The sequence below is a fragment of the Rhizopus microsporus genome, assembly GCF_002708625.1.
Source record: "Rhizopus microsporus ATCC 52813 unplaced genomic scaffold scaffold_4, whole genome shotgun sequence".
Classification (NCBI taxonomy): Eukaryota; Fungi; Mucoromycota; class Mucoromycetes; order Mucorales; family Rhizopodaceae; genus Rhizopus; species Rhizopus microsporus.
This window is the reverse complement of record NW_019671919.1, coordinates 63,540-89,822: the sequence shown is the minus strand read 5'-3', so window position 1 is coordinate 89,822 and position 26,283 is coordinate 63,540. Positions and strand designations below refer to the sequence as shown.

General features: G+C 38.0%; 17 protein-coding genes across 17 annotated transcripts; 10 read left to right on the top strand and 7 right to left on the bottom strand.

Moving 5' to 3' along the window:
- Positions 1 to 62: 62 nt before the first annotated feature.
- Positions 63 to 647, top strand: RHIMIDRAFT_303884 (uncharacterized protein; the record flags this gene model as incomplete). Its single annotated transcript, XM_023614430.1, has 3 exons — positions 63 to 75; positions 131 to 209; positions 245 to 647. The coding sequence occupies 3 exons, from the start codon at positions 63 to 65 to the stop codon at positions 645 to 647; spliced, it is 495 nt and encodes a 164-aa protein (XP_023468154.1).
- A 1,460-nt stretch (positions 648 to 2,107) lies between these two features.
- RHIMIDRAFT_235220 (uncharacterized protein) lies at positions 2,108 to 2,544 on the bottom strand (the record flags this gene model as incomplete). The annotated part of the gene is made up of 2 exons (XM_023608319.1): positions 2,108 to 2,175; positions 2,250 to 2,544. The coding sequence occupies 2 exons, from the start codon at positions 2,542 to 2,544 to the stop codon at positions 2,108 to 2,110; spliced, it is 363 nt and encodes a 120-aa protein (XP_023468153.1).
- A 384-nt stretch (positions 2,545 to 2,928) lies between these two features.
- RHIMIDRAFT_249412 (uncharacterized protein) lies at positions 2,929 to 3,270 on the top strand (the record flags this gene model as incomplete). Its single annotated transcript, XM_023610615.1, has 1 exon — positions 2,929 to 3,270. The coding sequence occupies one exon, from the start codon at positions 2,929 to 2,931 to the stop codon at positions 3,268 to 3,270; it is 342 nt and encodes a 113-aa protein (XP_023468768.1).
- A 1,052-nt stretch (positions 3,271 to 4,322) lies between these two features.
- RHIMIDRAFT_224211 (Aldo/keto reductase) lies at positions 4,323 to 5,246 on the top strand. The gene is made up of 2 exons (XM_023607498.1): positions 4,323 to 4,532; positions 4,585 to 5,246. The coding sequence occupies exon 2, from the start codon at positions 4,594 to 4,596 to the stop codon at positions 4,996 to 4,998; it is 405 nt and encodes a 134-aa protein (XP_023468152.1). The 5' UTR covers positions 4,323 to 4,532; positions 4,585 to 4,593; the 3' UTR covers positions 4,999 to 5,246.
- On the top strand, positions 4,815 to 5,246 carry RHIMIDRAFT_275146 (uncharacterized protein). The gene has a single exon (XM_023612526.1). It carries the CDS (start codon positions 5,043 to 5,045, stop codon positions 5,235 to 5,237), a length of 195 nt encoding a protein of 64 aa, XP_023468151.1. The 5' UTR covers positions 4,815 to 5,042; the 3' UTR covers positions 5,238 to 5,246.
- Positions 5,247 to 5,388: 142 nt separating this feature from the next.
- Positions 5,389 to 6,322, top strand: RHIMIDRAFT_235217 (putative RPE1-D-ribulose-5-phosphate 3-epimerase; the record flags this gene model as incomplete). Its single annotated transcript, XM_023608318.1, has 5 exons — positions 5,389 to 5,494; positions 5,555 to 5,567; positions 5,646 to 5,719; positions 5,770 to 6,047; positions 6,101 to 6,322. 5 exons carry the CDS (start codon positions 5,389 to 5,391, stop codon positions 6,320 to 6,322), a joined length of 693 nt encoding a protein of 230 aa, XP_023468150.1.
- A 187-nt stretch (positions 6,323 to 6,509) lies between these two features.
- Positions 6,510 to 7,361, bottom strand: RHIMIDRAFT_199465 (ubiquitin-conjugating enzyme; the record flags this gene model as incomplete). The annotated part of the gene is made up of 7 exons (XM_023606376.1): positions 6,510 to 6,590; positions 6,640 to 6,783; positions 6,834 to 6,868; positions 6,931 to 6,988; positions 7,058 to 7,097; positions 7,155 to 7,192; positions 7,269 to 7,361. Coding segments are annotated over 7 exons (489 nt in total), but the record flags the coding sequence as incomplete, so codon positions are not given.
- A 466-nt stretch (positions 7,362 to 7,827) lies between these two features.
- Positions 7,828 to 9,796, top strand: RHIMIDRAFT_286948 (phosphoenolpyruvate carboxykinase; the record flags this gene model as incomplete). The annotated part of the gene is made up of 6 exons (XM_023613426.1): positions 7,828 to 7,950; positions 8,003 to 8,447; positions 8,531 to 8,640; positions 8,690 to 8,798; positions 8,858 to 9,124; positions 9,177 to 9,796. The coding sequence occupies 6 exons, from the start codon at positions 7,828 to 7,830 to the stop codon at positions 9,794 to 9,796; spliced, it is 1,674 nt and encodes a 557-aa protein (XP_023468148.1).
- Positions 9,797 to 9,878: 82 nt separating this feature from the next.
- RHIMIDRAFT_101651 (EF-hand) lies at positions 9,879 to 10,899 on the bottom strand. The gene is made up of 5 exons (XM_023605117.1): positions 10,844 to 10,899; positions 10,606 to 10,794; positions 10,468 to 10,536; positions 10,203 to 10,412; positions 9,879 to 10,147 (listed from the first exon to the last, which is right to left on the bottom strand). Exons 1-5 carry the CDS (start codon positions 10,844 to 10,846, stop codon positions 10,115 to 10,117), a joined length of 504 nt encoding a protein of 167 aa, XP_023468147.1. The 5' UTR covers positions 10,847 to 10,899; the 3' UTR covers positions 9,879 to 10,114.
- Positions 10,900 to 11,772: 873 nt separating this feature from the next.
- On the bottom strand, positions 11,773 to 14,965 carry RHIMIDRAFT_249407 (2-oxoglutarate dehydrogenase, E1 component; the record flags this gene model as incomplete). The annotated part of the gene is made up of 3 exons (XM_023610614.1): positions 11,773 to 13,944; positions 13,992 to 14,227; positions 14,329 to 14,965. 3 exons carry the CDS (start codon positions 14,963 to 14,965, stop codon positions 11,773 to 11,775), a joined length of 3,045 nt encoding a protein of 1,014 aa, XP_023468146.1.
- Positions 14,966 to 15,717: 752 nt separating this feature from the next.
- RHIMIDRAFT_249406 (acetyl-CoA synthetase-like protein) lies at positions 15,718 to 17,464 on the bottom strand (the record flags this gene model as incomplete). Its single annotated transcript, XM_023610613.1, has 2 exons — positions 15,718 to 17,060; positions 17,113 to 17,464. The coding sequence occupies 2 exons, from the start codon at positions 17,462 to 17,464 to the stop codon at positions 15,718 to 15,720; spliced, it is 1,695 nt and encodes a 564-aa protein (XP_023468145.1).
- A 422-nt stretch (positions 17,465 to 17,886) lies between these two features.
- On the top strand, positions 17,887 to 18,758 carry RHIMIDRAFT_199433 (Molybdopterin binding protein; the record flags this gene model as incomplete). The annotated part of the gene is made up of 3 exons (XM_023606373.1): positions 17,887 to 17,977; positions 18,041 to 18,172; positions 18,217 to 18,758. 3 exons carry the CDS (start codon positions 17,887 to 17,889, stop codon positions 18,756 to 18,758), a joined length of 765 nt encoding a protein of 254 aa, XP_023468144.1.
- RHIMIDRAFT_101627 (uncharacterized protein) lies at positions 18,497 to 20,224 on the bottom strand. The gene is made up of 2 exons (XM_023605116.1): positions 20,133 to 20,224; positions 18,497 to 20,055 (listed from the first exon to the last, which is right to left on the bottom strand). Exon 2 carries the CDS (start codon positions 19,975 to 19,977, stop codon positions 18,766 to 18,768), a length of 1,212 nt encoding a protein of 403 aa, XP_023468143.1. The 5' UTR covers positions 19,978 to 20,055; positions 20,133 to 20,224; the 3' UTR covers positions 18,497 to 18,765.
- On the top strand, positions 20,140 to 20,668 carry RHIMIDRAFT_275134 (uncharacterized protein). Its single transcript, XM_023612525.1, has 3 exons — positions 20,140 to 20,243; positions 20,298 to 20,487; positions 20,537 to 20,668. The coding sequence occupies exons 1-2, from the start codon at positions 20,151 to 20,153 to the stop codon at positions 20,361 to 20,363; spliced, it is 159 nt and encodes a 52-aa protein (XP_023468142.1). The 5' UTR covers positions 20,140 to 20,150; the 3' UTR covers positions 20,364 to 20,487; positions 20,537 to 20,668.
- On the top strand, positions 20,140 to 21,915 carry RHIMIDRAFT_275132 (PNK3P-domain-containing protein). Its single transcript, XM_023612524.1, has 6 exons — positions 20,140 to 20,243; positions 20,298 to 20,487; positions 20,537 to 20,667; positions 20,718 to 20,830; positions 20,873 to 21,267; positions 21,320 to 21,915. Exons 2-6 carry the CDS (start codon positions 20,427 to 20,429, stop codon positions 21,835 to 21,837), a joined length of 1,218 nt encoding a protein of 405 aa, XP_023468141.1. The 5' UTR covers positions 20,140 to 20,243; positions 20,298 to 20,426; the 3' UTR covers positions 21,838 to 21,915.
- RHIMIDRAFT_275127 (uncharacterized protein) lies at positions 21,906 to 23,497 on the bottom strand. The gene is made up of 4 exons (XM_023612523.1): positions 23,182 to 23,497; positions 23,022 to 23,129; positions 22,502 to 22,964; positions 21,906 to 22,433 (listed from the first exon to the last, which is right to left on the bottom strand). The coding sequence occupies exons 1-4, from the start codon at positions 23,305 to 23,307 to the stop codon at positions 21,934 to 21,936; spliced, it is 1,197 nt and encodes a 398-aa protein (XP_023468140.1). The 5' UTR covers positions 23,308 to 23,497; the 3' UTR covers positions 21,906 to 21,933.
- Positions 23,498 to 24,231: 734 nt separating this feature from the next.
- On the top strand, positions 24,232 to 25,700 carry RHIMIDRAFT_290167 (uncharacterized protein). Its single transcript, XM_023613711.1, has 2 exons — positions 24,232 to 25,368; positions 25,420 to 25,700. Exons 1-2 carry the CDS (start codon positions 24,358 to 24,360, stop codon positions 25,567 to 25,569), a joined length of 1,161 nt encoding a protein of 386 aa, XP_023468139.1. The 5' UTR covers positions 24,232 to 24,357; the 3' UTR covers positions 25,570 to 25,700.
- The last annotated feature ends 583 nt before the right edge of the window (positions 25,701 to 26,283 follow it).

The following is a 26,283-nucleotide window of genomic DNA, read 5'->3' as shown; positions in this document are numbered from 1 at the left end:
CCTGAGTTGACCCAGACGTCTCTCGTTCAGGCAAACTGTTTATTTTGGCCTAATGAAATGATATGCCTACTTATTGTAAGTATTGTCATGAATCTGGTCATATCGTTTCTGGTTGTCCTAAATCTCCTAGCGGTAAACGTGGTCATGTTCGGGCGAATTGTCCTGAATGAACATCCGCTGCTAAACGACGTCGCAATGGTCGTTCTGCAGTACGCCCCTTCTTTTTTGCTCAACCTTTTTCAAGTGAATCTGAGATCACAACGACAAAAACACCAAGCGGTGAACAGGATGGTTTGACAATTACTCCAAAGTTTCAGGAGGTCATCCTAGTGCAGGACCAACGCTCAGAGATCTCTGCGGAAACTGCTCCAACTGTATATAATTCCTCGCACTTACAATCCAAATTTGCCAATGCTGAGTCTTTTAGCCAATCTACTCAAGAGGTTGATCAGAATTATCTCAGCTCTACCTCTCGATCGACCTCTCCTGCCTCGGCTACTGCAGAGGTTTACTCTGATGCTGAAATGGATGAGGTCCACCATTCTTCTGAGCATTCAGAAAAATCCGATGAAGCATCCTCTAGTGACTCAGAAATGAATGAAGTCCAAAATGGTCCTAAAGTAACGGTTTTCAAGTCTCCTCCTTAGGGCGTTTCCATTCGTCAAAACGGTCGCAATTGGAATGCTTCAGACAAACTGAATCTTTAATTTCATTATTATGTTATATAATAATTGCAAGGCTTTCAAGTTGCTATCTTTTAATGGCAATAGCTTTTTTAAAATTGGTAAACTATCTACACAAAAACAATTTATGAGCTCAGTATTGTGGTCTAGCTTGTTTTGATCCTTCATTTTCAACCACACGTATTCCTGTTCCAGAGGATGCAAGATGCCTTCTGGCTCAAGTTACGCATATCAACGATTTTATAGAACATTTCTTTATTCTTGTTATCTAGGCTTACTATATGTATAGCGAGCTCGCTGTCGCATTTTATTAAAAAAAATTCACAGATTTATTGTAGGTCCAGTATTTGTTCATACAATGGAGTTTTTTCTTTTTGTTAAGATTTTCTTAAGCTTCCTTATTTTTTCTCAAAAAATTTCTTTTCTTCGTTTTCACTGAAGCAACGGTAAGCTGCTTCATCATTCAAGTTTTCAACTCTACATAATTCAAAAGATTGTTGTTAATTTATAAGCTCTACTATTTCAACCAATAGAAATTACTTACATATTCGATAAGAACGGTGGTGACATAGTGGTAGGAAGGCTTTACTTTGACAACAGAGAGTTGATTGCATATTAGTACAAAAATAAAATTTTGCGGCATCATTTTCACTTTCAAAATGTACATGCCCATAGCTACAATAAAATTACAATATCAGTTATTGCTTAGTCGTAAAAGTTATTTCATATATTTTTACGCATTGTGTCTTTCTTTCTTCACGTGTTTTGGCTTCACGATTGAACATTTGTTCAATATTTGCATTATATTATCATTGGTTAAATTCTTCAACTGTTCTTTAACAAGGAAAACATGCGAAAGATTGTTTGTGCAGCAAGACATGTCAGAATACACCATTTAGGATGGTATCTCCTTAGAATTTGTTGGTTAATAATGGGCTAAACAATACAGTATTTACTACTGCTCTTACCAGTGCAGGACAACATACTGGCTGTGAGCAAAGAAAGTTGCTTCTTCAGCCCAGCCGAACTTTTTATCTAAAAAAACGTGAGCACTGCATGCGCCAGAAGATAGACTAATGTTACAGGCGTTACTTATGATGCCATCCACAAAATTTTTCAATGTATGATATCATACTAAACATGGTTCTATAAAGTTCTCACTTTGCATTGTGTTTCTTTGCAAGAAGAAAGAGATAAAAAGGAAATCTCTTTATTTATTCTAATTTTATGTTGTCAGTTTGATCAATAAAAGCCAAGATCATTCACATGTAATAATGATAAACTCGTATTTTACACTATTCCATTGGATATCCTTTCATATAGTACCTAGAAGAAGCGTTTGTAACATTAGCCTATTTTCTGGTGCATGTAGTGTTTGGCCCAAAAAGAATACCCCCTCTAGAACCCATACTTTTCCTTAGTCTCTAGTCTATGGCTTCCAAGTTTCTACCTTCGCTTCTGGCAAGTGTCACTGCTATGCCATTCTTCTCACCTAGTCGTGTGCTTGGATATGGTTGTTTGTGAAAATTCAGTATATGAAACGCCATATGCCATGCAGTAGATCACCTTCTGAGTGATCATTCAGGTTCGACCTCTGGTTGTGGAGAAATAGCTCAGAAACATTCATCATGCTTTTGCGTACCCATTTTTTGTCGAAATCGGTAACAGGGCTATGTCTCTGGTTATCGGCATATTCGTACAATGAAAAAACCGTCTCCCAGTTCTTATCATATGAATCCATGTACCTTTGAAGTGTTTCTGAGATGTTTAGCAATTGCTTCAAATTGTACGTTTTAATTTCATTGATTTCGGCAGCAGTAAAATAGTCGTTCCAAATTATGCCTCTGGGATCTAGGATCATGAAATACACAGGGTGCTCATAAATGAAATTGTGAACCAATTGCAGCGTCTTGTCATCAACAATAGTACCGGTTGAAAGGATTCATTTAGCTTCCTGTAGAACAATATGTAACGCCGCTTCGGATACCGGTGGACGCCTTAGTAGGTTCATGAATAAAGCCTTTGACGTGGAAGTAAGGCATGCGCGATACATTATTACCCAATACATTTGCTAACCCTTCTTTATACATAAAAAGAGTGCCCAGAGGGATCTGCTAAGTCTTCCATTTTTAAAGTAGAAGCAAATAGCATCCATGAAAATGAGCACAGGTACTTCTTGGCATACAGCGAAGTTATCAATGACCATTCTTACCTATATGCTGTTCATATAACAGATACGAAGCACATGAGATCCACTTATGGTCTTACGGGTGACCTCATCTACCAAGAATTATCATGCAAGATTGACAACCAAATGAACATGCAAACCCAAAAGGGTGCTCAAAAGATACTGCAGAAAAAACGAAGACAAGAGAAGATTATCAATGGAATTATACAATTTGATGATGATTCTGCTTCTGATGATGATAATGATCTGGTAACGAAGCTAGATGTGGTGAACAGTCTGGAAGTGCAGGAGGCTGAAGCTGATGGCGTGTTGTTTGTAACTGTTGTGGTTGCTGTTGTAGTAGTGATAAGGGACAGAAAGTACGATGGGGCTCTATGTTTCTTTTATTTTAAAGAATAAAACTCATAGTTACACTTATTATATAGATTTGCGGTTGGCCAGTTTATGTTATTGAGCTTTTGCTATCGATATGTAGACAGTGCTTGTGAGGTATACGATCACCACAGGCGCTTTTTTTACCCGGATATACTTAAGCATGTCTTTTACAACGAGTACGTTAGTTATGTAATGCATTATTTACACATTCCTTACTTACCCTGAGTATCACCGCTGCATTGGTACAAAGACGAAATCACATTTTTGTTGGCACTGATATCACGAGAAGCAATCGGTTAAGTGGGGTTGGCGCATGGTGAAACATATATTCTATCTGCTCCTGAGATCTCGCGAAGTATATCAATCATATTCTGTATGTTTTTAACTCTGACATCGTCTTTAACAGGAGTGATAGTCGATTTTCTACGGGCGCTGCCTCTATTCACTACCTATGATGTCGCCCAACAAAGCTTTTCAATGTGTAGCGTCAAGATAAACATGACTTTAAATGTTGTCATCTTGGATTGTTTCTTTTCAAGAAGAAAGAGATAAAAAAGAAATGTTGTTATTTATGTATTTTAACATTATGTTGTCAGTTCTATCAACAAAGAACCAAGATCAATCACGTGTAATTATGATAAATTCGTATTTTATATCAGAGAGAATGAACTAGACAGTCTTAGGTTAGGCTTTGGTAGTATGAAGTTGCAAAGTGACTTTAGGTAGCGTCCCAAGAAAGCGCCCGTAGTATTAGCCTATTTTTGAGTGCACCAAGTGTTTGCAAAAAATGTAATAACCCCTTATTTTTCATCCGGTACACTAAATGTACCACATACTCAGCCCCACTGCTTCTCGTCCGGTACAAATAAACCACATACATACCAGTAAGGTTGCTGGCAATAACAAAGCCAAAATGTCAGGGCTCATAGGTTGTATGAACTATTTTCACCCTAAGATCTCCACTTTTCAAAATATAAAGGGTCACTGTATTGTCATTCATGGAAGCTGAAGTTGACCGGCTTATAATATAGATGAGACATCTTGGATTTGTTCTCATGAAAGTTGTAATCACTCCACAAAAAATTGAGAGATGGCCAAAAAAGTTAAGTGCTTTGAAAATCTTGAATGCACTATAACTGTTTTGATTGAAGACTATTTTTGGTTTGCCTTTGGGTGATCCCAGATTGGTAAACAACGGAAAGGCCATTCTCCAAGCTATTGATGACTCCTTGAGGCGCCTGGATTTGGATTATATTGACCTGTTTTACATTAATAACTTTGATGAGGTGAGTTCACTGAACAACCGTAAAGGAAATTGCACCTATATTTTATTATAAGGAAACACCTATGGAAGAAACCATGGAAGCTTTACATGGTATGGTAAAATCTGGCAAGGTGTGTTACTTGGGCACAAGCTATATGAACACATGGCGCTTTGTAGAGATGAATGTCATAGCTGAAAAGAACGAATGGATCAAATTTATAGCCATGCAAGACTTGTACAATTTAGTCTATCGTGAAGAAGAGCGCGAAATGATACCCTATCTTGCTTATGAAGGCATCGGTAAGGTCCCATATTCTCCATTGGAAAAAGGCAAATTAGCCTGTCCTTTAGACGAAGATGCTCTCCGTTTGACAGTTGACTACAGTAAACCTTGGTCTAGGTCATTGAGCGATGCTGACAAGGAAATTACTCAAAGAGCTCAAAAGATTGTTGAACAGCAAGATGCACCCAAGGCTCAGATAACTTAAACCATATTATAAACTATATCACTCATCTTTCTTTTCCTTTTAAGATGAGCACTGCCTGCTTACTTAGCAAACCTACTGTAATATCTCCTATCGCTGATATTGGTAAGAAATCGCATTTGAAGGATGCTGTCGTTGCTGTTTCGCTCAAATTATCTGAAGAAGAGATTAGACACTTGAAGGAGCCTTATGTTCTTAACCTACGATTTGCAAGTAACTTAAGGGCTCACTCTAGGAAATGAACAGCAACGGAAGAACTACTTTGAAAATAAAACTAGTATGCGCTGTTGCTTCATCTCGATTGTGACTGTATTTTTAATTAACCCAAAAAGTCATACAACTTGAACCTTTGTTGTTGTTACTGTTGTAATTCACGCGTAAAATATAAAAACGATGCCTGAAGCCAAGATTTCACCCTCCATGCTTTCCAGTGACTTTGCCTTTTTAGCTGCTGAAGCTAAACGTATGCAAAAGAATGGTGCTGAATGGCTTCATCTTGGTAAGTGAATATGCAAGTGTGTGTAGACTTTTTAACTTATCTCTTGACGATGAATAATAGACGTTATGGATGGGTAATTAGAAAGTGAAAGAGTAGGGCAAAATTTATAAAGTGTGAACTAATACGAATCTTTTTTTTCTTCTTGTATTAGTCATTTTGTTCCTAATCTCACTTGGGGAGCTCCTATTATCTCTGCTCTCCGTCCTCACACCGAAGCATATTTTGGTAAACCATATTCATGCATTTCTTTCTTTTACTGACTCCTCTTCTAATAGATTGTCATATGATGGTTTCTAATCCTGCTCAATGGGTTAATGATATCGCCAAGGCTGGAGGACAGATGTATACTTTCCATATTGAAGCAACTAAGGATCCTTTGGGCTTAATCCAACAAATTCATGCTGCTGGTATGAAGGCTGGTGTGGCCATTAAACCTAAAACACCTGTTGAAGAAGTCATTGGACCTATTGCTGAACAATGCGATATGATCCTTGTCATGACAGTTGAGCCTGGATTTGGTGGACAACGATTCATGGCTGAATGTATGCCCAAGGTAAATACATATACACTGTAAAAAAAAAAGGAGATAACTTATTGAATATTTAGGTCGAAACACTTCGTCGCAAATACCCAAACTTGGATATTGAAGTAGATGGTGGATTATCTTTAGAAACCATTGATGCTTCTGCTGACGCGGGTGCCAATGTGATTGTAGCTGGAACTGGTATTTTCAAGGCAGAGAAGCCTGATGAGGTTATTACTACTTTTAGAGAAAAGGTCAATAAGGCCCAGGCTAGATTTGCTCAAGAAGCTGGCACAAGTGTCTAAAGTACACATAGAATGAATGAATGAATGAATGAATTAAAAAAAGACATCTTGACAGTGTTTTTATTTGCTTATTGACTAGCTCTTGTTTCGACACAATCTAATAATTAAAAGAATGCATATATGCTGTCAACAGTGTAGTATTCAAGAGATGACACAGCTCAGAACCTCTTGCTTATAAGGTTTCTATTTACAATAGTTCTTCAGCAGATTGTCTGACAATTCTTTGAACTTTCTTTTTAAATTGCGAATAATCATCACGATACTCCTTCTATAGAAATGATAAATATCCTTCATCTCGTCCTTTATACAATACTTACCGCTGCTTCTATATTTGCTGGTGATTCAACATTGGGACTTGATAGCATAGAAATGACGGACAATAAAATTGTTTCCACTGTATGAACAGGTGACCATCGTTCACTTGCATGTTCATAACCATATTTATCATCACCAGGTGGATGCTATCACGATAATGTTATTAATAAGAATGAGTATGGATTATAAAGTATACCAGTATAGAAATGCAGACTGTGCCGTCAGGATAAACTATTGACCGAAAGGAAATTTTCTTAGAATTTCAAATTTGTACTTGAATTTTTTTTTATTACCATTAGGGTGATACATCTTTGTTAGAAATACCATCGAAGGTGGTTCAATAGGATATGTCTACAAAAAGAAATGAGAAATAAAATGAATGAATGGATGAATAGAATAAGGGATGATATTAATAATTACCGTTGGGAAAGAAAGACGAGCCTTGAAGAAACCTCCTTCACTAAATAAGACAATAAGTAAAAGCTGCATAAATGTCAACCTGTCAAATAAGTGTTACTATAATGTATCTGGAGCACCGATAATAAGAATCTCCCACTATTTATGATAATTGAAAAAAGATAAGCCAAGTGAACAGGGATATCATGAATTATGTTTATCTCTTTTCATTTACTTCATAAATATTATCACCTACAAGACCAGCAGAGAAACCTTCGACAGGATTCTTTTGTAGATCTACAAGTGAAGTTAACAAGTGTTGCTCATTAACATAGTTTAATCAAAAGGTAAAAACAAAAAAAAAGCAAGCAATATAAAGTATGTGTATTCTCAAAATAAAAGAAAAAAAATAGCTTGCCTTTTAATTGTCTCTGAAGTAAAAGTGCACTTTGTTCTGTTTGGCTCATGACAACAAGTTGTAAATACAAAAAAAGAGAGAGAGAAAAAGGCGAAAATGACGACCACTCAAATAGTTTTATTCAATTTTAATCTCCGACTTTATTTAAGCCTCATCATGCAAATATGCTTTTCAAAAACTCACTTTTTATTATGCAAAAAGTATAAAGATGAGCTTGGCTAACAACTATGAATACAGGTTAGTTGATATTACTATAAAACCATAATTTAAATAGGATTTGTTTATATTCCCAATGCATCACGTGCGTTGAATCGACTATAAGTAGTTCTGGTTGATGCACGTCTCTTTTTCTTTTCTTTTTCTTTTTATTCAAAAAATGACAATTGCTTATCGTCCCTCTTCACCTGGTAGACCTGGTTCTTCTCGTCCTGCTTCTCCTTCTCAACATACAAAGGTAGAAGAGGACTTACATAACCATGCTGGTATCGACTATGATAAGGTTAGATAGAGTGAGAGTTTGGGAAACATGTTTAACAATAAAACTTGATTAGGTCACAATCAAACATAACCCCTCTGTTGCAGTATTGTATGAAGAAGCATTGACTCATGAAATTGGCACAGTCATATCTTCTACAGGTGCCTTATGCTCATACTCGGGAAAGAAGACAGGCAGAAGCCCTAAGGATAAGAGAATTGTTGAAGAGGAGCTCACGAAAAAGGACATCTGGTGGGGTCCAGTCAACACAAGCATGACCGAGCGTGTCTTTTTGATTAACCGTGAAAGAGCAATCGATTACTTAAACACGCATCCTCGTCTTTATGTCTTTGATGGCTTTGCTGGTTGGGACCCAAAGTATCGTAAGAAGATTCGTGTGATTGCCTCCAGAGCGTACCATATCCTGTTTATGCGCAACATGCTTATTCGACCTACGGAGGAGGAACTAGAGGAATTTGGCACTCCTGATTTCACGATTTTTAACGCCGGTGAATTTCCAGGTAAATAAACAAACAAACAAATACCTTACGCGCATGTATGTGTGTGTAATATATGCATAGCTAACTGTGTGTCTTTATGTTAGCCAACAGATACACTACGGGCATGACCTCAACTACTTCTGTTTCAATCAACTTTAAGCGTCATGAAATGGTTATCCTCGGTACTGAATATGCCGGAGAAATGAAAAAGGGGGTAACTAAACTAGTTGCAGGCTAGTCTTTTTTCTTATATATAAATATAGGTCTTTACTGTGATGCACTATCTGATGCCCAAGGCAGGTGTTCTTTCTCTTCATTCTTCTGCTAACGAAGGCCCTGATGGTGACGTGTCTCTCTTTTTCGGTTTATCAGGTAAAACCACAAACAATCAATTTATGCATAGTTAAACTCACGATATGTTTTACCCAAAGGCACCGGTAAGACAACTTTAAGTGCTGACCCTAAACGTCGATTGATCGGTGACGATGAACACTGCTGGAGTGACACAGGCATCTTCAATATCGAAGGTGGCTGCTACGCAAAGTGTATTGACTTGTCGCCTGAAAAGGAACCTGAGATCTACAACGCCATTCGCTTTGGTTCTGTTCTTGAAAATGTTGTGCTTAACGAGGAAACACGTGAAGTTGATTATGCTGACGATTTCTTGACTGAGAATACACGTTGCGCTTATCCAATCGGTAATATATTACTTATTACTTATTGTATATGCATATCAATAACTCTTACTAGACTATATCCCTAATGCAAAAATCCCTTGCATTGGTGGCCATCCCAAGAATATCATCTTACTTACCTGTGATGCCTTTGGTGTGTTCCCTCCTGTGTCCAAGTTGACGCCTAGCCAAGTTATGTATCACTTTATCTCTGGTTATACAACCAAGGTAGCAGGTACCGAAGACGGTATTGTTGAACCCACACCTACGTTTAGTGCCTGTTTCGGTTCTCCCTTCTTGGTTCTTCATCCTCAAAAATATGCGACCATGCTGGCTGAAAAGATGAGCAAGCATGCAGCTGATGCCTGGTTGATCAATACTGGCTGGGTCGGCAACTCTGCCAAGAATGGTGGAAAACGCTGTCCTCTCAAATACACTCGAGCTATTCTGGACGCAATTCACAACGGAACTTTGGCTCAAGGAGAATTTGAGACCTATGAAGTATTCAACTTGGCCATTCCCAAGCAAGTCGAAGGTGTCCCTGACGATCTGCTTCACCCCAGAAAGGCTTGGCAATCTTCTGCTGATGAGTTTGATAAATCTCTCCGTCAAGTTGCAGAGATGTTTGTTGATAACTTCAAGATATTCCAGGACGAAGCTAGTGTTGAAACTTGTAACGCTGGTCCTGTCCTTTAAGATATATATATATATATAAAAGTCTGTTCAAATAAAAATATTAGTGTGTTAAAAAAAAGTAAAGGAGATCGACAAAATAAAGGCGATAAGGGGGATGTGGTAGTCATTTATTTAAGGTTCACTTTACCGTCCGCATATCATTGTTATTTTTTTTCTCTATCTCTTGATGCATATATTTTTTGAAGTGATTTACGTAAAATTTAGATGATATCGGGAAGTTTCAATTTGCATATTTAGAAATTGTCGGCAACAAGAAGATAAAGTCATAGCACTAATTCGAACTCTCAAAGTGTTTGTTTTATTCAAAAAAGACTTATGTTAAATGGTTTGTCCGTTTACTTTACAGGGCGTCTATAAAACAAATAAAAAGATCAGTCTTTGTTTTTATGTCATTTTATGGTTTTACCATAATCTTTAAAAACTCTTCATAACTGATCAATCCATCTCCATCAATATCTGCAGAATAGAGCATTTCTCGAATTTCTTCAGCCGACACATTATCACCAAACAGAGCAACACCACGCTTCAGGTCATCACCGCCGATCAGACCATCGTTATCTGTATCAAGTAATTGGAATACCTTGGAAGCGCCTTCTTCAGCATTGACTTGATATTGCTATCAATGTGGATTTAAAAATAAACCCTTCTTTTTGCCTATTGTCATCCCTTACCTTTTTCATGACGCTTAAAAAGTCATCATAGCCAACTTTGCCATGACCCTTTGAGTCAGCAGCTCTGATCTATTAATAATAGGGTCGTAAGTTTATACACGACGTCAAGGGAGAGGGAGATAGGCACACAAACATTACCTGGGCATGAAGTTCTTGTTCATCGGGAATTTCTACTTGAGCAATTCTATAAAGTTCTTTCAGTATTTCAACCGTGATACCGTGACCACCAGAGATCGATTCATATTTTTCCTTGAAATGATTAATTTCAGCTTGAGAGATGGTGTAGTCTTTGACTTCAATAGAGGCAGTAGAAGTAGTAGAATTAGTCTATTAAAAATCAGCAAAAGTTGCACAAGAGATAGACTTTATTGATTACCATTTTTTATTTTTCAGTGTTTTTTTATTAGTTGAAGAGTAGGAAAAAGAAAGAGAGAGAAAAGTAAAAATAGAAAAAATAAAGCGAATTATATACTGCTCAGGCAAGTTGTAAATAAATCTATTCTTAGTTTGCGTCATTGCATGCATAAATGTATTCTCCCTTTTCGTAAGCGCACTTGATAAAGGTACCTTCAAGAAATCTCCGTATTCATGCAATTCATTCTTCCCCCTCTCTATCTCGGTTTAAAATCAAGAACAAGTATGTCAAAGGTTAAGCTAGTTTCTATTGGTTGAACTCCACTCAGCACTTTTTGTTATGGTTCAAAGATGAGGATGCTATTGTACGAAAACAGGGCAGTGAGGAAGTTTATCAATGTATCCTCATTCAAGCTCTTTAGAATATCTTTAGATACTCTGTCAAAAAGAAAACGCTTTAAGACACATGAATAAAAATACGGTAGCTTGATCAGACTTAATTGCAGTAAAATATTCCTCTTTCTTAGATCTTTCTAGCAAAACATATGTATATTCAGGGCAAGATGAAATAAAGTGACTTTTGTCCATTTGTAAAAGTATTTTCTTTTTCTTTTTTTTCATGATCCAAGTCTCGATCTACCTTTCTTAAAGCTCATTGCTAATGTTCTCTCTCTCTTCTTTGGATGACAAACTAGACATTCAAAGCAACAAGTAGATGTGAGTCATATTACCACAGTTACATTTCTAACACGGTTACTACATCCTAAAGCTGGAGTGACATTTAAAGATCATCCTTTTGTATAACTCTCTTTGCTGTTCCTCACACTGAAAATGTTGTATGTATTGCATAGTGAAACATTATAGAAAAAGAACTGAATTAATACTATTGACAATTATGTTTTATTATTGTTTCCAAAAAAATTCGTTGATGATCTAATATGCAAATTTCATTTAATTTTCCAAAGCTTTGCTCAAGAGTTCTTGTTCTTGTTGAACGTGTTGCTTCTTGTTACCAGTGGCAACAGAGGCGGAAGGTGGACGACCAACGTAGACAGGTGTCTTACCAGCATGGTGTTGAGTCTGAGATAAGGAAGTGGCGATACGAGGTTGGACGTGTTGCCATGCACCCATGTTCAAAGGTTCTTCTTGACACCAGACAATCTCGGCATTAGGATACTTATCAGCATGTTGCTTAACTTGTTCGTAAGGGAAGGGGTTCAACTGTTCAACACGTGAAATGGCAACATCGTTGATCTTGTTTTGTTCACGAGCCTTCAAGAGAGCATAGTAAACTTGACCGGTACACAAGACGTGCTTTCTGATCTTTTCAGGTTCAACAAGTGTGTCAGGGTGCTCTTCAGGCAAGTAGAGTTGGAAGTGAGTCTCGCCAGTGAGTTCAGAAAGATCAGATTTAACGAGAGGGTGACGGAGCAAGGACTTGGAGAAGGGTAAGATCAAAGGCTTACGGAACTGACGGCAGATTTGACGACGCAAGACGTGGAAATATTGGGCAGGAGTGGAAGGATAGACGACCTGCATGTTACAGTCTTGGTGTTGTCTTTCCAACTTCTCAGGAGATGGGAAAGTGTAGGGGTAGTCGTCACACAATTGGAGGTAACGTTCAATTCTGGCAGAGGAGTGTTCAGGACCTTGACCATCATAACCGTGAGGCAAAGATAAAACCAGACCGGAACGTTGGAGCCACTTTTGTTCACCAGCGGCCAAGAATTGGTCAATGATGACTTGAGCTGTGTTGGCAAAGTCACCGAATTGGGCTTCCCAGACAACAAGAGAATCAGGGTTGACGAGGGAATAACCTAATTCGAAACCAAGAACACCGTATTCGGACAAGGAAGAGTTGGAGATGGAAAGGACACCTTGTTCAGGACTGATGTTGTTCAAAAGAGTGTGCTTAGCGCCATTCTTTTGATCGTGGAGAACAGCGTGACGTTGGGAGAAGGTACCACGTTCGACATCTTGACCGGAAACACGGACATGCTTACCTTCGGTAAGAAGAGTACCCCAAGCCAAGGATTCGGCAGTGGCCCAGTCAATACCTTTACCTTCTTCCAATGCCTTTTCACGGTTTTGAAGGATACGCTTCAAGTTACGGTGAACGTTAAAGTTGTGAGGAAGTGTTGTCAAGGCCTTTCCAACAGTCTGAAGGGTTTCGAGAGGAACACCGGTAGGATGGTGAGGTAAGATTTCTTCAGCCAATTCCTTGGGTGACTTGAATCCAGGCCATGAGCTGGACAACCATTCGCTTGACTTGGGCTTGTAGTCCTTGCTGCGAGCATAGCTTTCTTCAAGTACGTCCCAAACACGCTTCTTGTTGGCTTGAATATCTTCTTCGGTAAGAGATCCTTCCTTCTTCAATTGCTCTTCGTATTTCTTAGCAACGGGGACTTGCTTGCCAATAGCTTCGTACATGCGAGGTTGGGTAAACATGGGCTGATCGGTTTCGTTGTGACCGTGCTTACGGTAGCAGACCAAGTCAATGACAACATCTCTGTGGAAAGTTTGACGCCAGTCAGCAGCCAATTGCATGACATATGTTACAGCTTCGGCATCATCACCATTTACATGGAAGACGGGAGCATTGATGGACTTGGCGATATCTGTACAGTAAGGAGTGGAACGGCCGTAACGGGGATCGGTAGTGAAACCGATTTGGTTGTTGACAACGACGTGAATAGTACCACCAGTGGAGTAGGAAGGAAGGTCATGGAAACCCATAGTTTCGTAAACAACACCTTGACCAGCAAAGGCAGCATCACCGTGAATCAAGACAGCCATGGCCTTTTCTCCGTTGGGATCATTTCCGTAGAATTGAAGGGCGCGAGTCTTACCGAGAACGACAGGGTCAACAGCTTCCAAGTGAGAGGGGTTAGCAACCAAAGAAAGGTGGACACGCTTGCCAGAGGGAGTAGGACGGACGTAGTTCATGCCAAGATGGTACTTGACATCACCGGATCCTTCTTCAGAGGGTTCGATGGCACCACTGAATTCACAGAAAATGGATTCATTAGGCTTGCGGACGACATTGGACAAAACGTTCAAACGACCACGATGGGGCATACCAATAACAATAGATTCCACACCATTATCGACAGCACGGTCAATCTATGACATGATCAGTATAGGTCTTTCTCTTTTTAAGCTTTACTTACCATAGCCTTCATACCGGGGATCAAAGTTTCACCACCTTCAAGACCAAAACGCTTCTCAGAGGGGTACTTGGAAGCAACAAAACGCTCAAAACTGTCAGACCAAGTCAAACGGTCGAAAATGACACGCTTTTCCTCGACGCTGTACTTGTATGGTTGAGCATTTTCAATGCGTTCACGAATCCAATCACATTGAGCACGGTCAGGGATATGGATGTATTCGACACCAATAGAGCCACCTATGAAACAATACGATTAGAACTCAGATCCTGTCAATTCCCTTAAGCCCCCTCTCTCCCACACACACACGAGAGGTTCCCGAGGTAAAATGAATACTTACAATAAATCTTCTTCAAATGGTTGATGATTTCGCGAAGAGTGAGGCTAGTGCTACCATTACGGGTGAAAGCAGGCAAGATGCCAGGGCCAATAGTGAAAGTTCTGTCAAGATCGCTATCCTTGAAACCATAGAAGCTGTATTCTAACTCGGGAGGAGTAGTGGCATCAAGATCAGCATGTTGAATACCGAGGGGATCCAAATTGGCAATGTGGTGACCACGGACTTGGTAAGCTCTAACCAAGAGTTGGATCTTCATGTGATCAATCACTTCAGAGGAACCAGCGCCAGTGATGCCATCACCGGGCAAGACAGGCAAACGGGCACTAGCAGAAGGAACAAGAGTAGGAGGAGGAGTGTAGGCTTGACCGGGAGCGACGCCATTAGCCATGTTCTTGAAATAGACTTGCCAAGATAAGTGGACTGAAGAAGGGTCTTTCAACCAAGCTTCATACATTTCCTCAATATAGTTGGCAGAACTTCCGTGTAAGAAACCATCGCTGCTTTCGGGTGCTGCATAGCGAGATCGTGTAGTGTGGAAAGATGCGACAGAGGTGCGGATAACTGATTGTTTAAGCTTGGGGACAACAGAAGGTCTAAGTGTTCTAGACACTTTAGAAAGCGTTGAGAGGCGATACATTTTCTAAAGGTTGATTATTCAAAGGATATAAATATATATATAAAAGGGGGGCTGTTATATATATTTATAAGTTAGAACTGGGTGAATGTTATGTGGGGTAGCTTAAAAGAGGAAAAAAGCAGGGAAGTATCGGAATTAGAATAAGCATATTTAAAAAAAAAAATTAATTTTTTTCCGTGACGTATACCCAAAGTAACTCTATGGTGTGTCCTTATTTCGCCGATTTACGTGAAATAAGTTTCCCCGAACATTCACTCTTGAACAAGACACACTTGAAGAAAGTAGTTGGTCAACGTAAACAAGAGGCGCTTTCATTGGTGTATCAACTAAAACAGAACTATCCTAAGAATAAAAAGAGTTTACAGATGAAATGAGTATTTCAACCACAAATCGAACTAGAGAAAGCTTCCATTCATTTAGAATAACACTCCCAAAAGAAGGACTTTGAATAACTAATTCAGTCTTGACCAAATTGACACGAGCATCTGATCCATTCCTTAGCAAGCTGATAAAGATTAGACTGACAACCAAACAGGAATAAAACTAGAACATCTAACAAGCTCTTTGACGCACGATCCAAGGGATGGGAGCATTGCTGTAATTGTAATTGTATAAATGGAAATGATTTAAAGAGCTTTTTGGCAAACTAAAGCAATTTAGCAGAAAGATAAGCTACAATAAGGAATATTCCATATTTAATTAAGCAATGAAGAAGGTGAGAAATCAATCATGCAATAAGATTATTTCTTTATCTATATTTCATTTCTTGCAGCCATTCTTTGAAGCTTGAAGCGTTGTACTTTACCGGACCCGGTTCTTGGAAGACTCTGCACTTCAAAGACGCCATGGAGCCATTTATATTCAGGAAGCTGAGAGTTCACATAATCTTGAATCTCCTTCAACAAGTTGTATTTGTCTACGCCACGCAAGATAACATACGCATTGGGCAATTCAGCCATTTCTTCTTTGGAATAGATACCAATAACTGCGCAGTCGATAACTAAGGGGTGCTGAATGAGGATTTGCTCAATTTCTTGAGGAAAGAAAGTAGTGAACCGAGACTTGATCATTTCCTTCATGCGAGAAACATAGTAAAAGAGCCCGCTTTTGTCTACTTTGAATATATCCCTCGTTTTCAAATAACCCTGTTCGTCAAATAGTGCAGCTGATTCTTCTGGGTTGTTGTAGTAGCCAAGGGTCATTGCACGACTCTTTACACGTAATTCAACTTCATGATCGATAGGTAAATCGTTACCATCTTCATCTACAATACGAGCAAGTACCTCAGGACGTAAGCTGCCGGTAGATCCTGCAAGCGTATATTCTACGCATGATTGAAATATACTAAAGCATTCTGACATGCCGTATGTATTCATAATGAGTATTCCTAGTTCTTCTCTTACACGATTGATAGTATTTGTATCAATAAAGGCACCACAGACATCTACCCGAAGCAGTGAAGAAAGGTCATAGTTGCGGCATATATCTTGTTGTTTTACTAGAATTGAAATGATGTATGGAGGAACGATCATACAGTTAATACCCAAGCCTTCGATTAACTTACATATTTCCTCTGCTGAAGTTTGAAAGTCTTCAACGATATATGTTGTAAACCCAAAGAAGACGCCGCCAATTAGATAATAAGCAAAGCTACTGGTAAAGCTAACGAAAGAGATAGCTAGAGCTTTTAAAGGAATAGCTCGATCTGTCGTATTGAGGAAGCAGTGTACAAGAGAGCTCTGTGTGATCATGATGACCTTGCTTTGACCAGTCGTGCCTGAACTATAGTAAAAGCAACAGGGAGTATTGACAAGATCGTGTCTGGTGTATGGGTAGGGTTGATCCAATCTTCCTCTTGAAAAAAGAGTAGTATCTACGATGGGCCTATGGGCATAGTCACAAGATTCATTGCAAGCACACGGAGTAATCATCAGGATACTTGTCTCAGGCATTCCTGTTATCTTAAGATAGTCAAGAGCGACTTTCATCAGGGAATGATGCATGATCATGAGTCTCGGTTTGGAACTACAAATGTTTTGATATATCTCTTCTTCAGATGAATTGGTCGTATGAAGAATTGAGCTAACAATACCACCTACACATATATATTAGAGAAAAAGAAATTACAAACTTTGAAATGCTTTTACCTGCTGCAATGACTGCAAAGAATAATACAGGATACTGCAAGCTATTAGGAGAGCAGAGAGCGACAACATCACCATGTTGAATACCATACTCATATCGAAGACCAGCTGCACACTTTAAAACGTCTTCTTTAAACTGTCGATATGTAATATGTTTCTTGGGATTGCTTGCTTCGGCAAAGGCTATTTGATCTAGGTTCTTCTTGCTGTATTTTTCAGTAAACAGCAAATCAAACAACGTGATACCATCTGTGTCACCGACCTTGAGACTGCCACCTTGAAAGACAATAGGACTACGACCACTGGCTTGTTTAGTTGCGTCAACAGCTTGAGTAAGGCTAAGAGGACCTGTCATTTTGATGTAAAAAAAAAATAGTGAGACAACCGTGAATTCTTGAATGAAGGGAGGCTCTTATAAAGGTTTGCTCCCTATCTCTACTCTGTCTGAAGCCACAGATAAATACTCTTTCTCATATCATCTGCGCAGGTTTATTAATATTCTATTTAAAACTAAAACCTTGCTTGTGTTTTTAAGCTCCTGTCTCGAAATGATAAAGAATATATCGTATAAAAGTACAAAAAGACAAACAGCAAAGGGATAGAGTTTGATTGCAAGCAGACTTTCAATACAGTTCAGAGGATGAGCTGATCTTTATTACAATAAACAGCCAGAAAGAGAGGGATTACAAGTTTCCTGCCGCTTCTGTTTCAGCCAGTCAAAATTGTGCCCTTCTTTATCCTTTCCACACTTTTTTTTTCTTGTGTTTCTCATTTGTAATGAGTAAAAAAACCATAACTGCAGCATGTTGTGTTATTGGGGACGAAATATTGTCAGGAAAGACACAAGATGCCAACTCTCATTACTTGGGTAATTTGAACTAGTAATAGTAGTAGATCTACTGTTCATATGTTGCAATTTAAAAATATATAGCAAAAACCTTATTTGACTTGGGTATTGAACTGAGGTGTATCCAGGTTATTGGCGATAATAAGCAAGATATCATCAATTCAGTTAGAGAACTTTCATCGACATACAATATTGTTTTTACTAGTGGTGGCATAGGTAGAAAAAAAAAAAAAGAAGATATGGCTCTAATGATCAGATAGGTCCTACACATGATGATATTACGTATGAGTCCATAGCATCTGCATATGGTTTACAGCTAAATACGGATAAAGATACACTCGAGTTTTTTAAAAGACAAGCAGAGAAAAGAAATATGAAATGGACCAAGAGCCACGTTCGAATGGCTACATTTCCATATCCTGCAGAGTTATTACGAGAGAAGAAGGGAATCCCATTTCCTATTGTTGTCGTCAATAAGAATATTCATATACTTCCTGGCGTGCCAATGTTATTCAAAATCTTGCTGGATTCACTTAAACCACGACTTGCGGTTATGTCTGGATCAAGGTTTTATAGATGTGAGATTGCAACTAGAAAGACAGAGGTCTCTATTGCAGAGGTATTGGCTGATATTCAGGCAAGATCTGATGATGCCAAGATTGGAAGTTATCCTTTCGGGAAGAACCAGGACGGTATCCAGGTGGTGATTACTGTGTCAGGCAAAGAGCAGTCGAAAGTAGACAAGGTCACACGAGAGATTATGGAAAAAACAGAGGGATGGCTGTACAATAGTGTTCTTTAATATATGTTCATGGCTTCCAATAAACAACTCTATTCTTTCCTTCAAATGGTAAATAGTCGGTTTTGATTTCCCCGCTTGGTATATCTTTTTCACAGATGTATTGAATAAGTTGTTCTGTAGTCATCACGACCTTTCCTGTCTTTAATTTTCTTGTTTGATTCTCTTGACTAAAGACACAGCATGGTACCACAGCAAATGGTTTACGCATCTTTATGGCCATATCAACAATAGACATCGTTGCCTGATCTGGATGAAGTCCAATAAACAAGGAAGCGTTGGAAACTAGATCATGATGTTCCCTTAGAAAGGCCTCATCAAAGTAAGTGTGCATGTATTGAGGAACTATTGGGCTTGGCCAGTGCTCAAAGTCAATCATAATCTGCTTGTTTTCCCAATCTGGGCGCTCTAAGCTTCCGGTTTCATATCGATACATCAGCCTTCTTAATTTAATATACCAATAATTGGTCCGCTTTCTCTCTTGAGGCTCGATCACAATAGAAGGAATACCAAATGCTCGGCTCAGAAACATTGAAATCTCGCCCTTTCCAGCTGCGATGTCTAGAACAGCACCTGATCCTGTAAGATCTTGTTCAAATGTTCTCCGTATCCAATCAGCAAAGATAAAGGCACGTAGCGCATGAGGCTGTTTATTGGACGTATGTGGGTCGTTTGGATCGTGTGTCGTTTTAAGTCTGTTCTTTGTTCTTTCCTCTATCCAAGTTTGTCTCTCCTTTATGAGCTCCTGTCCGGTCGGATGACGAAAAGGACATTCATCTCCCTTGATACAAGTGTTCTTATTAATCCAATATTTGCATACAGTTGATTTATCTGTTTGCAGGCAAGTATTATCAGTGCTTTCTTTAGGAGCTGCCAAAGGTCGATCTTGAACAAATGGTCTATCGCTGACGTATGGTTCAATCACTTTAACTGGACATACTGATTGCCATACTTTATAGTCTCTATTTTCTTGCTCAGAGGGATCAAGTGGTGGGATTACTGTTACTTGAATGATCTGTCCTGGTTTACATTGCTTGTATGCTTCTTGAACAGCAAAAAAGTCTAGACTGTCATCGTCGTTTCGAAAGAAGATTTGCGACTTTTCAGACTGATCAAGTGGTTGAATATCAATAAAGAAGAGTTGTTTTGTCAGTTTTCGTCGATGCCTAACTTGTCCAGTAAGCTCCATGAGATGAATAAAGAAAAAGAAAGAGAAATTCATTTAATGCGTGACTCCCCTTTATTCTGTCTCTCTCTCTCTCTTTCTTTCATTCTTTCATTCTGTTTGCAATCATGGATTCTGCAGAGGAAGTGAGCAAGACGATTGACAGTAAAAATATCAATAATAATACAACATATGCTAGATTACTCACTGACCTAACAGTATTACATGAGATGGCAACTGTTTTAAATACGGGTTTAGACAGGAAAACAGTTGGTTATTGTATATCATTATGTGAAAAAGGTGCCAATCCAGAGGCTTTAGCTGTAAAAAGGAATAAATCTCTCTTCTTTGCATGTATTTAATTCTTTTTTTTATAGACAATCATTAAAGATTTACAGAAACAACAAGAAAATAAAAAGAAAGAAACGAACAATAAACAGTAATATACCCTTTTTTAAAGTCTTTCTTTTTTTGTCTATTTTTTTTTTTTTTGGTGTCTTTTATTTATGAAGCGTGAAGCCAAAGAGGACAACAACAACACTGAAGAGAATAAAAAGGCAAAGAAAGGTAAGTCATTGAATAAATACTTGTGTGTGTTTTCTAATCAACATTGTAGAGCATCCTTTTTTCAACATGAAGAGAGTAAATAAAGGAGCAATAAAGTGGATCAATGCACTTGACACGGTTCTTATTGGAAAAACGCATGGAAAAGAGACAGGAAAAACCAAGATTGCTGCTTTTGACTTGGTAATTTCAAACATAATTTGGTGTCAATTAAAATCATAAACTTTTTATAGGATGGCACATTGATAACGACTAAAAGTGGTCGTACCTTTCCAAAAGACGAGCATGATTGGCAGTGGTGGTGTCAGGCTGTACCTAAACGTATTGAGGAACTACATACAGAGGGGTAAAGAGACTACAGTTACAAATATTGAATAACATGTTTTAGATATGAAATAGTCGTATTTTCAAATCAAAATGGCTTGAATTCAGATAAAAAGATCAAGAGTTTCAAAATAAAGATTGAAAACATACTCAACCAGCTCAGTCCACCTGTATTATTTATGGCAGCATTAGCAAAAGATAAATACAGAAAACCAATGACTGGTATGTGGCATTGGTTTGTACAGCAACATGATCAAAAGATAGATAAAGATGCGTGCTTTTATATTGGCGATGCTGCAGGCAGAGATCGGAAGCCAAAGAAGGATCATTCATGTGCTGATAGAAAGTTTGCAGATAATCTTCAAATCGCCTTTCATACACCTGAAGAGTTCTTTTTGAATGAACCAAAAGCGGATTTTGAATGGTTGGGATTTAATGCAAAAGAGCATCCAAGAGACTGTAAGATTAATTTACATGTTTTACAACCTTGTCTGACCCTCTTTTCTATAAGTACCTCTCTTGTCACCATCCTTGCCCTCATTTCCTGCAACTGAAAAGAATGAAGTTGTGATATGCGTTGGGTATCCAGCAAGTGGGAAATCTAGTTTTGTTAAAAAACACCTTGTGCCTAAAGGATATGTCTATGTCAATCAAGATGAATTGAAAACAAGGGACAAGTGTATCAAGACATGTCAAGCGGCTTTAGCCAATGAAAAGTCAGTAGTTATTGATAATACAAATCCTGAGAAATCAACGCGTCAACTGTATATCCAACTCGCTCAGAAGGCAGGCGTGCCTGTTCGATGCCTTTATTTTGGACAAGATGAAAATTTAGCACAGCATAATAACCACTATAGAGCAATTCATGAATCGAGTCGAGATCTTATTAGTAAAATCGTGTTTAGAACATTTAAATCGAAATTTCAGGAACCTACGATGAAAGAAGGCTTTACAGAAATACAACGTGTCAACTTTGTATTTGATGGGTCAGACAAAGACTATGAAGAATGGAGGAAATGGTGGATTTAGAAAGCAAAACATTAGAATAAATCATTCATTTTTTAAGTGTATGTACAAGCAACATATTTTATTAGTGATAATAGTAGAATTTGAGCAAAAAAGTACCTATTCCGTTCCGACGTAGTCATTACGATCATAACCTCTACCCTTTCCTCTGCCTCTTGGCATACCTCTTGCACCTCTTCCTCTAATATATCGTCCACGTCCTGTACCTCTTCTGAATCCATGGATGGTTGGAATACCCCTCCCTCTGCCACGGAAATTATTGTCTATGCTACCTCGGTTCCTCCAATTGTCGTGTTCTGATTCAGAATGTTTTCGAACATAGTCATATTCCTCTTTAGAATCTAGAGTATCTCCATTGATATGGTACGTATGATCCTCTTCATGATCCTCTCCTTCAGTTCCAATTATTAATTCTGGCTGCTCAGATTTTTTATCATCAAGTTCTTTGATCTCCACTTTATCGTGTTCCTCATTTAAAACGCTGTTTTCTATATCAGCACTTTCTTTTTCTTCATTTTGTTGTTCATTCTTTTTCTCTTCGTTTGATGATGATAAAGATGGTTCATTTTGATTTGTATGCAAAGTAACATGGCCCGGTACTATAAGTATATATGTATTGCATTCACACATTAGAAATAATAATAATATCTATAAAAATCAAACAAACCTGGACTATCAGCTGGTATAATAAGCCAAGTAGGATCTTCAGAATGAACTCTGTCTAAGGCTCTCTTTTCATCTATTGTATTATTCCAAATATCATCAAATAGTGTCTTTATTTGCTTAAATGTAACATCATTTATAGTTGTCACAGTATCTTCCGAGCTCAATTCAAACTTTTTCAATGCTTCAAAGACAAACTTTCTCTTTTGTGATCTAATCTTATAAGAAGGATCCTTTGCTGCATAAACAGATGCACCTATGAGTTGATCACAAAAATCATTTACAGCAAACAACTTCTCCGAAGCGTTCTCTACTTGAATGGCAGAAAATAATCCAAATTGAGCCAGTCGAACAATATAAAGAAATTGTAATAAGGCTAGTGTCTGATTTTCTACTTTATATTTGATTTCTTTTTCAATATAATTTTCGTGATATGCGCGTAATTTATCTTTGATCTCTGTATCTGTCTGGTTTTTTTTATGAATATCCTTGTATTATATAAAATTGCATAATAGTGAACTTACCAAGTTCTTTAAAGTAGTCTGGTATTTTTCAAGACATGCTTCTGTTATCTGTTTCTTCATTCTTTCTTCCTCTGTTAGTTGTTCTTCTTCTTTCACTTTAAGCTCATCCTATTGAAATGAGCATTTCTTTTATGCTTAATTGTTATTATTTTTTCTATACCAGCTCTGCTTGAAGTGAATTAATTTCTGTTTGAATCTGTTCAATGTGTGGGTGTATTGGAGGAGGTTGTAAACTTCTCTTCTTGATTGTCCTCTTGAAGGGCTTTTTAGCTTTTTGTTCGTTCATTCCAATAGATGGGTAATAAAGAATGGGAAAGAGAAAAGAAAAAGAATTTTAAGCTGATTGAAATGAATAAGCCACTATACCGTACTTTCCTAATACGTTTCAACCACACACATACACACATGTATACGCATATACATCTCCCTTTCTATTTCAAACTGCAAGTGCTTATATGCCTTGGATCATAGCAAAGGTTTAGTTTGAATCAGGAATATTTCTACATTTTATCATCCAACACGTCATGGGAGACGCTTTTTATTACCCCGTGGCATCCCACGCAAATATTCATGTAGGCCGCTCTTTCGCGAATTTATATGTTACACAGACTACAGCGAATAACAACTGCTTCAACCATGTCACCTGACTCTACTAATCCAACCAACATCATGGCTGCAGCAAGTTTCCCTCACAATAGAATAAAAAAGGCAGACTTGCTTGTGAGGGGATTTCAAAATTACTGCAAAGCCTTAGCTTATCCTTAATGTCCAATACAGGGTATTTTTTGTCACAATAGCAGTACTAAAAATGAATCCTCTTTCTTTGTAATAACCCCCAATACGAGTTAGGTACTGTTCTTTTATAATCGCAATAGGCTGAATTGGTTGTTTCAAGTAGGGGCACTTTCCGGAGGATCGGCCTACACGTCAAACGTACGGATAAAATACCATAGTATCGTCATTTTTAGTTTTAGGAGACAATCTTTGATAAGTGATATTCTTTGGTTGGACACCCACTTGGAACCAACTACAAACATTGTTGGCTTTGGACGCATGATTTACTGTGTCGTCCTTATATACAAAGTGAAGCTTAACTTGTTGTCTCTCTTGACTATGGCCGCCGTGCAACTGACATATAAGGTGCCTTGAACTTTAATAGAATCTAATCTCCTGCATACATCGGTTTATTCCCCGAAAGCCAAGACCTCGTCCCACAACAGCAAAATTCGATGACCGCAAATCAAACAGGGACATGATTCCATCTCCCCTTTTCTTTTCTTCTTTCTCTTTGAAAAAAAAGAAATATCATAAAATATAAAAGCGACAAACAGCCGCTATGCATAAAGCATCCATTGCATCTAGAAAAAGATGGCTTTTATATGTAGCAATGCTATCCCTCATCCTATCCATTACTTTCTTCTCTTCTCAACAATTTATAATAGCAACTACATCCGAAACAGAATACGACCTTCAAGCTGATAATAAATTACTCATCAATCTGTCAGATTCACTAAATACAACCGAACAGAATGGATGCAATTGTCAATTATCGAACACCCATGAACTTGACATTGAAGAAAAGGTCAAGCATGCTAATATTGATCTTACATTTCCTCCATTGCCTAAAGAGACAATACAGAAAATCAACAAGAACCTGCTAAAGGATCGTATCTTGATTGTTGCTGCTGCAAATTATGGAATGCGCAATCATGTCTACAATTGGATCGAGTCGCTCAAACGAGTAAACGAGACCAAGTTTATCATCTTTTGTTTGGATGACAAGCTATACGACCACCTTACTTTAACAGGCTATACAAGCCATGCAACTAAAATTCCTGATACCTGGTTTCATCAAGAGATTGAAGCCAATTTTTCATTGTATTTTAGTGAAACCTACCGTATCATTACTCATGCTAAAACTTTGGTTGTACAACAATTATTGTATCTCGATGTTACAGTATTTTTTTCGGATGTAGATATTGTCTGGAGGAGGACACATATTGTAGACTACGTTAGTGCAGTAATGAATGCAAGGCCAAGCACGGAAATATTGTTCCAACAAGAAGGTGTTGATCAACGAGAAATAAACAGTGGCTTTTATCTCATGCGACCCACCAGTACGATGAAAAGACTACTGGCGGAAACAATCACAATACAGGATACAAGCGAAAAGATGACACAACAGGGGGCGATGAATGCAGCTTTAGATAAACTTGATTTGGATATTAGAGCAGGTCCAGTAGGTCTATTGGACTTGTTACACTTTCCTAATGGCTATGTTTATTTTGATCTTGACCTTCCCAGGCAACATGGAATAGACCCTTTTATCGTGCATGCAAACTATTTGGTATGTAAAACAAGAATTGACAAGTGTATCAATGTACTTAACTTTTTATAGATTGGCGAAGATAAAAAAAAGAAGCTAATAGAATTCAACATGTGGTATCTCAATGATACATGGTTAGACCAAATGGATACTAAATTCAACAAAAAGACTAAATCTATGAAAAATCAACAACAAAAAGCCAAGTCAAAAGAACAAGACTAATTACATCCCTCTTCCCTTTATCACCTTGTTTATGCCTTGGATACATCTTACATAATTCATTATTTCCTTTTTCATCTCACTCTTTTAAATATACAGTTCTTCATCATAATTAAAACTCATAAGTAAACTATCTTTGACTTAATCATTTTATTTACAAAGATGCTGTATAGCATGACCACATATTGGCTTTCTCTTCTCAGGAATATTTACTATATTATATTGTTGTATGGTACTCAAGTTTAACGTTATTTTTTTTCTTTAATGATTTGATTTAAAAATTGTGTCAAACTAAGGTATGTTGTTTAAAGTGTAATGTGGAAATGATGTTAACTTCTTTTTAATATATCATCAGTAACTAGCTACTAGTAATAATCTTTATCCCAAAAGGGAAACTGTGTTCATTACAGCTATGCTCGAAAGGCCGACCTCTTCCATCCCAAACCGAAAGGGAAATAGACAGCATATTCTTGCACGCGTTGATATCTCGCTGCCATAGTGTCTTACAGATATTGCAGACCTGGACACTATAACCTTTCAAGCCGGACATACTTGTGAGGGGATCATTATTACACGCATTAAAAACTTCGAAAGTCTTGTATTCATCAATTGTAACAGCGATGAGATCTCCAGATGCCTTTCTTCTTTTTAGCGCTCGCCAAAAAACACTAGTGTCGCCACACCAGTTTCCCTTCAGCTTTATCGAGTCTTTGCCAA

Excerpts from the sequence above, each read along its gene's own strand:
- RHIMIDRAFT_290167 (XM_023613711.1), top strand. The coding sequence starts at position 24,358 with ATGCATAAAGCATCCATTGCATCTAGAAAAAGATGGCTTTTATATGTA. Across the intron at positions 25,369-25,419 it reads TCGTGCATGCAAACTATTTG|ATTGGCGAAGATAAAAAAAA; the intron begins GTATGTAAAACA and ends AACTTTTTATAG.
- RHIMIDRAFT_275146 (XM_023612526.1), top strand. The coding sequence starts at position 5,043 with ATGAGCACTGCCTGCTTACTTAGCAAACCTACTGTAATATCTCCTATC.
- RHIMIDRAFT_275134 (XM_023612525.1), top strand. The coding sequence starts at position 20,151 with ATGGCAACTGTTTTAAATACGGGTTTAGACAGGAAAACAGTTGGTTAT. Across the intron at positions 20,244-20,297 it reads CCAATCCAGAGGCTTTAGCT|ACAATCATTAAAGATTTACA; the intron begins GTAAAAAGGAAT and ends TTTTTTTTATAG.
- RHIMIDRAFT_224211 (XM_023607498.1), top strand. The coding sequence starts at position 4,594 with ATGGAAGAAACCATGGAAGCTTTACATGGTATGGTAAAATCTGGCAAG.
- RHIMIDRAFT_275132 (XM_023612524.1), top strand. The coding sequence starts at position 20,427 with ATGAAGCGTGAAGCCAAAGAGGACAACAACAACACTGAAGAGAATAAA. Across the intron at positions 20,488-20,536 it reads GAATAAAAAGGCAAAGAAAG|AGCATCCTTTTTTCAACATG; the intron begins GTAAGTCATTGA and ends TCAACATTGTAG. Across the intron at positions 20,668-20,717 it reads AGATTGCTGCTTTTGACTTG|GATGGCACATTGATAACGAC; the intron begins GTAATTTCAAAC and ends AACTTTTTATAG.
- RHIMIDRAFT_275127 (XM_023612523.1), bottom strand. The coding sequence starts at position 23,307 with ATGAACGAACAAAAAGCTAAAAAGCCCTTCAAGAGGACAATCAAGAAG. Across the intron at positions 23,130-23,181 it reads ATTCACTTCAAGCAGAGCTG|GATGAGCTTAAAGTGAAAGA; the intron begins GTATAGAAAAAA and ends TCATTTCAATAG. Across the intron at positions 22,434-22,501 it reads TATACCAGCTGATAGTCCAG|TACCGGGCCATGTTACTTTG; the intron begins GTTTGTTTGATT and ends ATATACTTATAG.
- RHIMIDRAFT_101651 (XM_023605117.1), bottom strand. Across the intron at positions 10,537-10,605 it reads AACAAGAACTTCATGCCCAG|ATCAGAGCTGCTGACTCAAA; the intron begins GTAATGTTTGTG and ends TATTATTAATAG. Across the intron at positions 10,148-10,202 it reads AAGAGTTTTTAAAGATTATG|ACGCCCTGTAAAGTAAACGG; the intron begins GTAAAACCATAA and ends TTTGTTTTATAG.
- RHIMIDRAFT_101627 (XM_023605116.1), bottom strand. The coding sequence starts at position 19,977 with ATGAATTTCTCTTTCTTTTTCTTTATTCATCTCATGGAGCTTACTGGA.